This window comes from Rhinopithecus bieti, unplaced genomic scaffold (assembly GCF_001698545.2).
Source record: "Rhinopithecus bieti isolate Rb0 unplaced genomic scaffold, ASM169854v2 scaffold_27321, whole genome shotgun sequence".
NCBI classification, from domain to species: domain Eukaryota; kingdom Metazoa; phylum Chordata; class Mammalia; order Primates; family Cercopithecidae; genus Rhinopithecus; species Rhinopithecus bieti.
Window position 1 is genome coordinate 221,688 of NW_016812353.1, and position 13,349 is coordinate 235,036.

The 13,349-nt window shown below is 41.8% G+C and overlaps 1 protein-coding gene across 3 annotated transcripts in view; it reads left to right on the top strand.

Annotated features, from left to right (window-relative positions):
• The window catches only part of MCM9 (minichromosome maintenance 9 homologous recombination repair factor), a 124,609-nt gene extending 120,305 nt beyond the window's left edge, over positions 1-4,304 (top strand). For all 3 annotated transcript variants that reach the window (XM_017895943.1, XM_017895945.1, XM_017895944.1), the window contains exon 13: positions 1,467-4,304. In XM_017895943.1, coding sequence (XP_017751432.1) covers positions 1,467-2,928 — 1,462 coding nt within the window. In that variant the 3' untranslated portion in view covers positions 2,929-4,304. The remainder of the gene's footprint in view (positions 1-1,466) is intronic.
• Positions 4,305-13,349: the final 9,045 nt, after the last annotated feature.

Here is a 13,349-nt window from a genome sequence, read left to right on the forward strand (position 1 = left end):
AAAAAAGAATGAGTTCATGTCCTTTGCAGGGACATGGATGAAGCTGGAAACCATCATTCTCAGCAAACTAACACAGGAACAGAAAACCAAACACCTCATGTTCTCACTTATAAGTGGGAGTTGAACAATGAGAACACATGGACACAGGGAGGGGAACATCACACACTGGGGCCTGTTGGGGGATGGGGTGCAAGGGGAGGGAGAGCATTAGGATAAATACCTAATGCATGTGGGGCTTAAAACTTAAATGATGGGTTCAGCAAACCACCATGGCACATGTACACCTATGTAACAAACCTGCACATTCTGCACATGTATCCCAGAACTTAAAGTAAAATAAAAACAAAAGGGGCCGGGCGCGGTGGCTCAAGCCTGTAATCCCAGCACTTTGGGAGGCCGAGACGGGCGGATCACGAGGTCAGGAGATCGAGACCATCCTGGCTAACACGGTGAAACCCCGTCTCTACTAAAATACAAAACTAGCCGGGCGAGGTGGCGGGCGCCTGTAGTCCCAGCAACTCGGGAGGCTGAGGCAGGAGAATGGCGTAAAGCCGGGAGGCGGAGCTTGCAGCGAGCTGAGATCTGGCCACTGCACTCCAGTCCGGGCAACAGAGCGAGACTCCGCCTCAAAAAAAAAAAAAACAAAAAAAAACAAAAGGAAAGTTGTCCTTCTGGCAATATTTCAGTTTCTAATATGCCCAAGATATTATGATTATCACCGAACATATCCTTCATTCATAGAAGGTAAATAGGTTTTAATTCTGTATCAAATTGAGAAAAGAGTGACTGCCCAGTACATATGTTTAAACATGCCTGGGCTTTGCAGGAAAGATTGTCACAGTTGCCTGGGGTGGTCTGCCATGAATATGAGTGTGGGAGGGGGCAGTGGGAACACCAGTACAGAAGTATCATAGACTCTTGACTCCTGAGGAAGGTGACGGCTCAGATGCACTCAGTACCTCAACTAGGTAAAGAGATGTGAGACATAATAATCCTCAGTCTTTCATTTTGGTTCCTTGATCTGCAAACTGACTACCAAGCAAGTTAACCAACAACCTACTTGGTCAGCAATCAGCTACTGTGCAGGTAGCAACAGGTGTGTCTTGTATTTGAACATTTAACGTGAGAGATAAAGCTGAGGATTTTACACTGATCTTCAAACAATCTTCAGTGAATGAATTGGACTTTTGGAGAGATCACAAAATGTAGGCAAACCTCCCGTTTCATTTTCTTTATTTTACTACAATTTTAGGTTAAATTAGTGTTTATCTGAGTATGTAAATTGTATATTGATTTAAAAAAGGATTATTTCATTCTGCTGCTCTAGGAGGTTGTATTTGATATTAACTTGGAATTATGTGGAACTTAAATCTTTAAGATGGTATCTCAGAGACTGAAGAAATGAACAGGTTAGCACAAATTCTCTCCCCTTCAAGACATGTTTTATTTGTTTGTCTCTGCTACAGGTTACAGAATCAGAATGTGCACCAATCCCAACCACCGATATTGGAGGTGGAGACTACTCCAGGATCCTTGAGAAATGGTCCAGGGGAAGAATCAAACTTCAGAACTTCATCACAGCAGGAAATGAACTGTAGCACGCATATCTCCTCTCCTGGAGGCAGCCCCGAGGGAAGCCCAGTTCTACATCCCCCAGCGTATCTGAAGCCTAATAGATCAACAAGTAGGAAACATTCAGCTGAGCACAAAAATAGCAGAGATGACAGTTTAGATTGGTTTGATTTCATGGCAACTCATCAGAGTGAACCTAAAAACACTGTTCTTGTGTCTCCTCATCTCAAAACATCTGGAGAAAATATGGCTTCGAAGATCTCTAACAGCACATCTCAGGGTAAGGAGAAGAGTGAGCCAGGCCAAAGGAGCATGGTGGATGTTGAGTTGCTTCCATCACCAGGAGAGACAGGTGCTCCATGGAGGCCAGAAAATGTGGAGGGTAACAAGAAAAAAAGGCTAGCACTAGATTCTGAAGCAGTCTGTGCTGATAAACCAGACTCAGTACTGACTCATCATGTCCCTAGGAACCTGCAGAAGCTGTGCAAGGAGAGGGCCAGGAAGTTGTGCAGAAATAGTACCAGGGTGCCTGCACAGTGCACAGTCCCTTCCCATCCTCAGTCCACTCCTGTACATAGGCCAGACAGAATGCTGGACTCACCCAAAAGAAAGAGACTGAAATCCCTTGCGCAAGTGGAAGAGCCTGCAATTGAAAATGTTAAGCCTCCAGGTTCCCCCGTGGCCAAACTGGCAAAATTCACTTTCAAACAGAAGTCAAAACTGATCCACTCCTTTGAAGATCACGGCCATGTGTCACCTGGTGCAACTAAAATAGCAGTTCATAGTCCTAAAATTTCCCAGCATAGAACAAGAGACACAGCCCTGCCAGTGAAGCATCCAGATAAGTTGACGTCTACCCCAGGATACCGTATCTCTGATCAGCTGCAGGGTGAGACAAAGGAGGTGTCACAGCAGCCACCAGAGAAACACGGACAAAGAAAGGTGATGTGTGCCCCTGAGAAGAGGATTATTCAGCCTGAATTAGAGCCTGGGAACGAGACTGGGTGTGCTCATCTTACTTGTGAGAGAGACGAAAAGGAAGAGGTTTCAGGCAGTAATAAAAGCGGCAAGGTTCATGCCTGCACATTAGCCAAATTGGCAAACTTCTGCTTTACTCCCCCATTGGAATCCAAATCCAAATCCCCTCCTCCTGAAAGGAAGAACCGAGGTGATAGAGGCCCAAGCTCCCCTCCTACAACCACAGCTCCCATGGGTGTCAGTAAAAGGAAATCTTTTCAGCTCCGTAGGTCCACCGAGAAACTGATTGTTTCCAAAGAATCCCTCTTCACTTTACCAGAACTAGGTGATGAAGCATTCGATTGTGACTGGGATGAAGAGATGAGAAAAAAGTCATAATTGAGAAAAGCTTTCTGGTCAAATCTCACCTTCTCCAAATCCACAGAGCACCTTCAGGATATCAGTATGGTATTTATAAATGTACAGAGCGATTGGCCATGTTGAGGATCACTCTGAATACCAGCTTCCCCATAAGGCTTTCTAATTTCAGGTTAATCTTCATGACTTAAAAAGTTGTATAATCAGTTGAGGCCAGTGTGATACCAGCAGCTGAGCTGAATTAATTATGTTGTGCTTGATTTTACAAATGGAGTACTTGTATTCCTGAAGCTGTTTCTGTTTTTTGTTTGTTGTTTTGTTTTTAAGGGGGAGAGGGTCTTCCCTTGATTAATTTTTTCTTTCATTCACTCAAGGAACAAATACCAAGAAGATATGCACTCATAAATCGTAACAGGCAGATGAACTCTTTTTTTACTTTTTTTTTTTTTTTTTGTTTTGTATTTTCACCTGGGATGGGCTGAGTACAGTGAATATAATAATCAGTTGGATGATTTGGCAAAATCAGACTATTTTTCTAGTATTATTTTTGTGTTGATTTGTGTGGATCAGGTTAAATGTGACTAATGCTTTTCTGTCTTTGAGAGGCATCCTTACAATTCCATGATGATCTTAAAAGATCTAGCGGCTGGTCAAACAGTGCCTTTCTGAAGTGCTGACCTTCTGAGTTGTCCTTTCTTTCTTGAACTGACATTTTGTGCTTCAGATTCTTTTTACTCTTGGGGACCTACCTTCAGCCAAGTAAAATACTGTGATTAGAAGAGAGAGTATGGGCCAGGCACAGTGACTCACTCCTGTAGGCCCAGCTACTCGGGAGGCTGAGGCAGGAGGATTGCTTAAGCCCAGGAGTTCAGGGTTACAGTGAGCTGTGGTCACGCCACTGTATTCCAGCCTGGGTGACAGAGCGAGATCCTGTCTCTAAAAATAAAATAAATGAAGAAGAGAGAGTATGTGATAGTCTCAGTCAAACATCATGTCTCATCTACCCAGCTGGTTAATATGGAAATGTGATTCCTACTAAGTTGTGATTCACTTGTCTTTAAAACCAAGGAAATTATGTACTGTTTTTGGTAAGAACAGATAACCTCAAGCTTTGTCTTTCTATGTGCTTTTAAAATCACTTATTCCTTTGGATTCTAATAAGGGTTATTAGGATTCTATAATTATGGACTTTCTCTTCTGAAGTGTGAATTTGTAACCTGATTGTTTAATTGTCAAAGGGACTTTTGGACATAGAATACTCAAAACTATATGTATTTTGTTTAATTTTCACTTCATTAAATTCATGCAAAGAAAACAAATTTAGAAAATCCAGTTTTCTTAAGCATTTAAACATTCTAAAATTCACTAATAAAATTTTCTGAAAAATGTTAAACTGTAAGTACAAGTTTAGTGTGACTGAGTCTTGAAATGATTGGCCATAATGAGTATCATTCTCTGAAGTTTGAAACACCTTAAACAGCTGATAAAAGACATGCATAAACAACGATTATAAAATGTATTATTTCTGCACCTGTTTAATAACTTCCCAGTATACTATGATTCTTATTATATTCCTAATCTTTCAGCTGTATTGCTTTCCTGGGTTTCAGTGTTCTTACTAGAACTAAAGGAAAAGGAATGGAAATGGGTTTTTGACCAGTTGAATCTTGATCTGGGCGTGGTCTGATTATTTAGATAAGGGTGACTCAAACCTAAGCCACAGTGTGGAGCTGACTTTTTTTAATAGTAAATTTTTAAGTCCGTTTCTTAGTAATTTTTATCTGAAACTTGGTATCTTTTGCAGTATTTATGTATTAGGTTTTGCATGGCTGACAGTACCTAACGTATTGGCATGTCATTAGGGTATTTTGATCTGTTATGTTATTTAAAATATTTGTATTATTTATTGGGAATTTTGGTTTTAGAGGTTTCAATTTTAGTGATGAGAGATTTAATTTTCATAGTCACCTTGTCTCTTCAGGACACCGAGTAATTCATATTTGAAATTACATGTTGAATTGTCTGTCTTCCTTGGTCATTGCATGTGACTGCCGATGCCACCTTGTACCTGGTTATAATTTGTGCCCACCATGCATCCTATTATTTTGTGCTAATCAATTAATCCATTTTCCATTTTAGTACCGTTTGTCAAGATTTGGCCAAATCACCAGTTCCATATGTTTATTCTTTGGTACTTACCCAGATAGAAATAACTACATACCTAAATATTTTAAATAGACATAATTATTGGAAGAAATAAAATACCCAGTACATATTGAATATCCCTTATCTGAAATGCTTAGGTCTGGAAATGTTTTGGATTTTGGATTTTTTTGGATTTTGGAATATTTGCACTATACTTAGTGGTTGAGCATTCCAAATCTGAAAACCCAAAATCCAGAATGCCCCAGTGAGCACGTCCTTTGAGCATCATGTCAGTACTCACAAAGTTTTGGATTTGGGATTTTTCAATTAGGGATATGCAACCTGTATAAACATTCTTCTTACTAAAATGTTAAACTTCTATCACGGATTGTTATGTGTTATAACTGCCTCACTGTGCTTATATTTAATGCTCAGTCTCACAGCTTGGTCACAGTCCCTTTATGTTGACCTGAATGTCCTTTTAGCATTCTGATGCTTCTATAAAAGCATCCATGCTATCTGAAAACAACAGGATGTTCCATACCCATTTTGATTTCTTCATGCTCCATGTTATGGAATCAGCCATCCTCAGGGTACTCTGTTTCCTTCGAAGGTCAGTAGTGTTAGAGACCAAACTCTAGGCCTCAGGTCTCCTGTGCAGGAGAGTCACAATGGGCAAAAATTCTTCCACTGCTGTTGGGTCAAGTTTAGTAGGTTCAGAGATGGAAAATGTTCTGATGTCCTGAGGTCACGTTTTATCCTGCTGTGTCCTACTTTTCTTGTAGATGTGATTTCATGATGACTAAAACTTTCTCTTCTATGGTCTTTAATGTATGTATCAAGGAAGCACATGGGTTGTCTTGGGGGAATATGAACAGTCTGACAGATCACACTTCTGTTCAATAAGGAGAGGTGTAAAAAATAACCTTTGGCCGGGTGTGGTGGCTCACACCTGTAATCCCTGCACTTTGGGAGGCTGACGTGGGTGGATCACTTGAGGTCAGGAGTTCGAGACCATTCTGGCCAACGTGGTGAAACCCCGTCTCTACTAAAAATACAAAAATTAGTTGGGCGTGGTGGCGGGTGCCTGTAATCCCAGCTACTCGGGAGACTGAGGCAGGAGAATCACTTGAACCTGGGAGGCAGAAGTTGCAGTGAGCCAAGATCACGCCACTGCACTCCAGCCTGGGTGACAGAGTAAGACCCTGTCTCAAAAACAAACAAAAACTCTTTAATTCTGAATCAAGTTGCCAAAATATTTTGATTTCAGTCCCAATGTACTTCTTGAAAACATTTTAATAATGTAAAATTACCTAAACACAATAAAAACTATAATTTTGTGAGAAGACTAAACCAGAATTTAAATTCTATTGTAACTATATGAGATAATGGAATTTCTGATACTGTAAAAGATTAATTTTCAGTGCATATGTAGTATTCTAAAATTTATAATAGAAATTTTATTGTAATTTTTGGTGTCTTATAGAAATATGAGCAAAACAAACATATTATTCTGGTATCTTTAACTCTGTGGCTTAATGCAAATTTTAAACTTTTTTTGAAGGTGTACCAAAACATTAAACATTTATTCTTGGTTGACAAATTTTAATTCTAACGAACCTACACATTCTCTAGGCATGCTTGATTTCTGTTCCTTCTCCATGTGCTTAACTTTTTGCTTAATCAATGGAATGCTAGAGAAAATCCTAGGTTAACTGCAGAGAGCTAGCCTTTAGCCAGTTCACAATATTTAGGAGTTCAGAAACTATCCAACCTTGAATTCTAGGTCACTAGAGACTTCCTGGGACCAGGTGAACCTTCCAGGTGCAACTTATCAAACAACTAGGTTCCAAACCTATTAACATCACAGTGTAGGAAGCTAAGCCAGTGCATCTTCCTCAGTGTTCAAAATCATCCTCTGAGCTTGCTTTCCTTATTAACGTTCAAGAAAGATAAAAGCCCCCTGGCTCACATTAGTACCCACTCCAGTTGGGGTGTTCCTGTCAGTGTTCTGTCTTGCATGTGACATGGTCTATATGCAGGTATAAGGGGAGCCATTACCCACACACATCCTCTTCACTGTCACTCAGAGGACATGTACAGGAAGTGGTGGCAACTGCCTCTTATGACACACTCTCAGTAGTTCTTGTATCTGTTCCACTGCCACATCTCTTCCTTAAAGGCTTGAAAATGCATCTAAAGGTAATATTTGTAATAAAAGTGAACTTGACAAATATTAAACTAAATTTAACAAAATTGTGTCTGTGAATACTCTGGTGCAAGATACAGTTTAAGGGAGGAAATGAGATATACACACTGGACCAGGACTTACCAAGAAATATTGAGTAATTTCTATATATTGTGAATGCAAATTATTTTTAGGCCACTCTTCTTTATGTTTAGTTGGAATCGTAATGCCTTGGTGGAGGTGAACTGACAGAAAGCAAGCATGTGTATCAGATGTGTTTTTATGTGGGAACAAACTTGGTTTAACTTACAGTTTTCATGATAAGCCAAACTAATGCTGGAATATTGCTTACTATTTTGAGATTGAACTTTTTCAGTGCTCAATAATACATAGACTGCTAGGTGGGCGGATTACTTGATGTCAGGCGTTTGAGACTAGCCTGGTCAATATGGTGAAACCCCGCCTCTACTAAAAATACAAGAATTAGTGGGGTGTGGTGGCATGCTGCTGTAGACCCAGCTACTCGGGAGGCTGAGGCAGGAAAGTCGCTTGAATCCGGGAGGTGGAGGTTGCAGTGAGCTGAGATTGTGTCACTGCTCTCCCTCCTGGGCGACAGAGTGAGACTCCATCTCAAATTAAAAAAAAAAAAAAAAAATGCATAGACTGGGTAATAGAACAAAACTAAGCACCAGGCGAATTGGGTTCTAAAACTAGCCAACAGTGTGGCTTTGCCATCTTCAGTGGTCTTGTCCATAAAGGCTGAGGATCAGGCCTATCTATTATATATTGCCGAGAAAAGGAAACCCTCAGAAGCTAGCTGAAATAAAGGCAAGTTTGCTGTAGGGATACAGCAGGGAGTCTCATTAAGGATGGGAAACAAAGTCTCACCAGGCCACATGGGCCCAGAACTGGAAGGTCAGGACTGAAACTGTTCCCTCAGCCTCTCCTGGGTCCTCAAGGTCCCGTGTTGTTGCCTCTCTCAATGAGTGTGTTCCAGTTTCCTGTTCCTCCCAGCAGCCCCACGCTCTGTGCTCACTCAAGGCTTATCTGCTCCAGCTACCCTCTGGCTTTTGAACTACTTTGGGGCCTGGCTCCAGCTGTGACTTTCTCTGACCTTGCCAGATGATGCCCACCTTCGTCTTTCTGTTTCAAGCTTTTTAGTTCAGATTCTTGGTGGGTTCATCTTGGCTCGAAAGGGAGTAGAGGGTAGGGAGGGACGGTCTCAGAGGGTGGAGTGGGAGACAGTGATTGGCCAGTCTGCCACATCTCTATCTCCCTGGAGTTTTTGGTTGTAGGTTCTATAATTATACCACTTCTATTGATTCTATTGTAATGACTGAATTAAGAGAGCTTTAAGGCACTTGGGTCATCTTTCCCAAGGAGCTATGTAAATTCCTGACCTGACAGCAGCTAGGTGCCTTACAGTGATCGCAAGCCCCTTTTGGCTATACAAGAAGTGCAGCTTAGGCCACAGGCCACAGAGGGAGCTATTTATTGTGTCACTAGTTATCAAACTTTCATTTTCCTATCTATAAATTGCTCACCATAACTACAGCATAGCTGTTAAAAATACTTAAGTGAAAGTCAAAGTAGATGGGAGTATGTGAAGAGTATTACTCTGAAATATGTTTAGGAATATTCTCTGTGGTTAAGAGAGACATATATTATTTTCCAGATTTTCAACTTTACAATTGCCAATAAAACAGGGACTAGATCCAGTATGAGGAGAGGAAAATACAAAAGTGTCTTAGGCCTGCTTTAATCCTATTTAAAACTGTAGAGAAATGATAGTCAAGAATAATTTTAAACTGAGGAGTAATGCAATTTTGACCTCTAGTCTTACTTTGTCACTGTGGGAAATTAAGTTGCTTTTTCAGTAGGAGAATTAAAGCTATTTTGAGGGATCTTGCTGCCTTTGAGGGGACTCTGTGAATGGGGAAGTGACGCTGTTGCCTGGGGCACAGTACATCCCTGGAGAGACTCCCTTGTTGATAGACTTTGCCCCTAAGAACTAGTGAAAGTGGAAAGAAAATTGTACAACATGATCTATCCTGAACAAAAAGGTCCCTGCCAGACACTGTCCAGTTGTTTATCTTCCCACTAATCTTTACTTCTTCATAAAGGTTACAAAAGCAATGAAATTTTATTTTAAGTACTTATTTGCCCCAATGAAATTTTAGTTACAACATAACAGTAATATCAATCATCATAAGATTAGTACTTAAGGTTTTCAAGACATATTTAATATATGACAACATTAATATTCACACAACCAGTACTATTTATAGTTCAGGTGATACCCTATTTTACAAATGAGAGAAAAGCTCCAACATTTAAATTATTTTCTAAAATGTCTTTCTACTTGAACGAAGATGAGGTTCTGGAACACATGCTTCTTAACTCCTTCCCTCACTTATTGTTCCACTGAAAATAATATATATTCATAAAGGGTAAAAGTTATCTATTTTGGTTGTTTGCTATGTGCTAGTTATTTGCCTAGCATTTTTCAAGTATTGTTTAATCCTCACAACAGTCTATGGCATAGGTAATATTATCCTCATTTTACAGATTAGGTAATTGCATCTTAGAGACACTCAATAACTTGACCAAAGTTACATTACTAGCCAATGATGTGATGCCTATGTTAATTCATAAAGTGAGAGGAAAGTATTACCTACAAGAAACTCTTCACTTTGCCTGGCGCTTCATCTGCCTCCCACCGCCACACATTCACCTCTGCTATAGTCTGCACCGTGTGTCCTGCCTTCTCCCCATTACAAGACATCAGTTATCCATGCTGTAGCCTAAGAAAGCCTTCCACCTGCCTACCAGATCCCGTCCCCTTTGCTCCTCATTCCTCCGAGACATGGGTCCAGCAATTCTCTCTGCACTCCTGCTTTATCAGTGTACCCCTCCCACCAGCAGACAAACATCTTGGTATCTGTCCCATCTTAAACACACCTCTCTAGACCCTACTTCCCTCTTTTAGCAAAACTTTAGAGGAGTTGGCTCTTCCCCCTTGTCTCCAATTCTTCTGTCCTGAACCCACTCCAGTGGGTTTTTGCCATTACCACTGCATGGAAACTCCTATCAGGGTCATCACTGACCTTCAGTGCTCGATTTGCAGTCCTTATCTTACTTAATTCTCCACAGTTGATTACTTTCCCCTCCCCGAAATCCTGTGTCACTTGGTTTACAGGACATTATATGCCTGTGATTTTCCTTACTAATCTCTTGTAGCCTCCCCAGCTTTTCCACTCCTTACCCAGTTTTCTCCATGTCTCTCGGATCTTGAATGTTTGAGTGACCCAGGGCCCTTGCTATTCTCTTTCAATCTTCAGGCCCTCAGCACCCACCTTACCTGATGGTTTATTTCCTGAACTTCAGACTCCTATATCTAACTCCTATTCAGTATTTCTACTTAAGTGTCTAAAGACCATCTCAGCCTCAGCCTATTCCAGATGATACTGCTGCTGTTATTCTCCTGAACTTGCTCCTTTCCCAGGCTGATCCATCGTGGTAAGTTAAATGGAGACTTGATCTTTCCAGTTGCTTAGGCCAAAAACTTGTCATCTTTGACAATTTACTTTCTGTTATACCTCACATTCAATTTGTTAAAAAATTCCATGGCATCTCTATTAAAAATATATCCAGGAGCCGATCACTTCTTCCACAGTTACTGTATCACACCTGTTCAAGTCACCATTATTTCTTGCTCTGCCACTCCGCCTCCCTACGGGCCATTCCCAGCACGGTAGTCAGTGATCCTGTTCATAGGTAAAGTCAGGTCATGTTGCTTATCTCAAACCCTCTATCAGCCCATCTCACTCTGGGTAAAAGCCAAAGTCTTTATAATGATCTCTAAGGCCCTACTTGTCTGACCACCTACTACCTCTGACACTGCACACCAACCTCCTTGCTGGTGCTGTAATATTCCAGACGTGATCCAGCCTCAGGGCCATTTTACTTGCCGTTCCATCTGTGTAGACTCTGTTCCCCTGAGTTATCAGGGAATCACACCCTCACATTCATCAAGACTTTGTGAAAATGGTGGGGCGTGGTGGCTCATACCTGTAATCCCAGCACTTTGGGAGGCTGAGACAGGTGAATTACCTAAGGTCAGAAGTTCAAGACCAGCCCAACATGGTGAAACCCCATCTCTCCCAAAAATACAAAAATTAGCCAGGCGTGGTGGTGCACACTTGTAATCCCTCCTACCCAGGAGGCTGAGGCAGGAGAATCGCTTGAACCTGGGAGGCAGAGGTTGCAGTGAGCCAAGATCGAGCTCCAGCCTGGGCAACAGAGTGAGACTCTTTAAAAAAAAAATTAAAAAAAAAATTAAAAAAGACTTTATGAAAATGTCATCTCTCAGTGATGCGTAACCTATTGAAAATTGCAAAACATTCCTCCTCTTATCCAATTTATCATAGCATTTTCACCATCTCATATAAAAGTTATTATTTTATTGTCCTAGGTACTAACCAAGGGTGAGGGAAATGGAGAATGGATGATAGAGGAAAGAGATGACATCAGTTGCGCCTTCCAGATCAGCTGCCGTGGTGGAGGCTGTGGCTTATGCCACATCTGGCACGGTACCTGCAGTTGGCACTGCTAGTTGGTGGAGCTTGGGGTACTCTACTAACGTCTTCCAAAATCTATCTGATTTGTGTAGGGGTCAGACTAATGAATTACATTTGCTGGGGACTACCACTCTGCTTCCTTTAGGTTTTTAAGGGTGGCACTAACTTCTGCTGTTTGCCTCAGGAAGTTTTTAATTTGCAGTCTTGCCCAGAGGAATGTGTGGAGGCAGCTTGAGAGTTCTTTCCCACTGTGATAGCTTTTGCCACAGGCCAAAGAGCCAATCTGAGCATGGGAGTGTTCTGCCAACTCCACCTATTGTCCATTTCAGTTATACTTTCAAGGACCGGGGACATAACCACTGGCCTTTCCTCCAGTCAGTGGGCTCTGAGTCCAAAAACTGGTTCAGGTATGGAAGTTGGTTAAAAAACTGTGACTTTTTTTTTTTTTTTTTTTTTAATCGAGATGGAGTCTCACTCTGTCACCCAGGCTGGAGTGCAGTGGCATGATATTGGCTCACTGCAATCTCTACCTCCCAGATTCAAGTGATTCTCATGCCTCAGCCTCCAGAGTAGCTGGGATTACAGGCCTGCACCACTGCGCCCAGCTAATTTTTTTGTTGTGGTTGTTAGGAACGGGGTTTCACCATGTTGGCCCGGCTGGAAGAATTGTGACTTTTCAGTGGCAGAGCTGCCCTCAGCCGCCTCCTTTCTTGGGACAGTATTGATTAGGGGCCTTGTTAAAAAACAGAGATTGTTGGCCCTACCCCTGGAGTTTCTAATCCAGTAGCTCTGGACTGGGGCCTGAGAACTGATGTTTCTCTCAATTTCTCAGGTGGTACTGAAGATGCTGGCAGGGAACTGCATTTCGAGACCACTGGTACAGATTCTGCAATACCCTTGTTGACTTCCCTTCTGTCTTGCCTCTAGGGATTCTAGCCATTTCTATAGATCTCTGCAAGTCCATTGCCCTACCTGCCACTCTGACCTTGTGGCTTATTGAAACATTTGCTTCTACCTTGCACCTGACACTTAAGCATTGTCACCTGGTCTCTGTTTTATTGTGGGACCGTCTCTCTCCATATTGACCAATCATTAGCCGTGGGCTGCCCCGGGGAAGGGGATATGGCTTTGGGCTGGGACTCTCGGCAGCTGAAGGCAGTCTCTGGAGGGTGCTTCAGCTGTGAGCTGTCAGCTGCCAACACTCTCAGCAGCTGGAAAACGTGGGCTCATCAATCTTCAACTGGAAATGTGGGCAGTGCACCTCAGCATCTATCCACATCTGTCTCAGGCCAAGACGGGGGTGAGAGGAATGGGGTACTTGCCTCGGGCACAGAATTTAAGGGGACACCAAAACATTCAGTAATCAAGATAAATAATTTGGCACAATATTTTTAAAAAACACAAAAAATTCATGATGAACAGATTATCGCATTTTTAAATAAAAGACAAGATCAATGTTCCTGATTTCTCCTTTTGCCTTTGGGCTCCAATGTGGCTAGCATGGCATGTCTTCTCAGGCTGCACGAGGG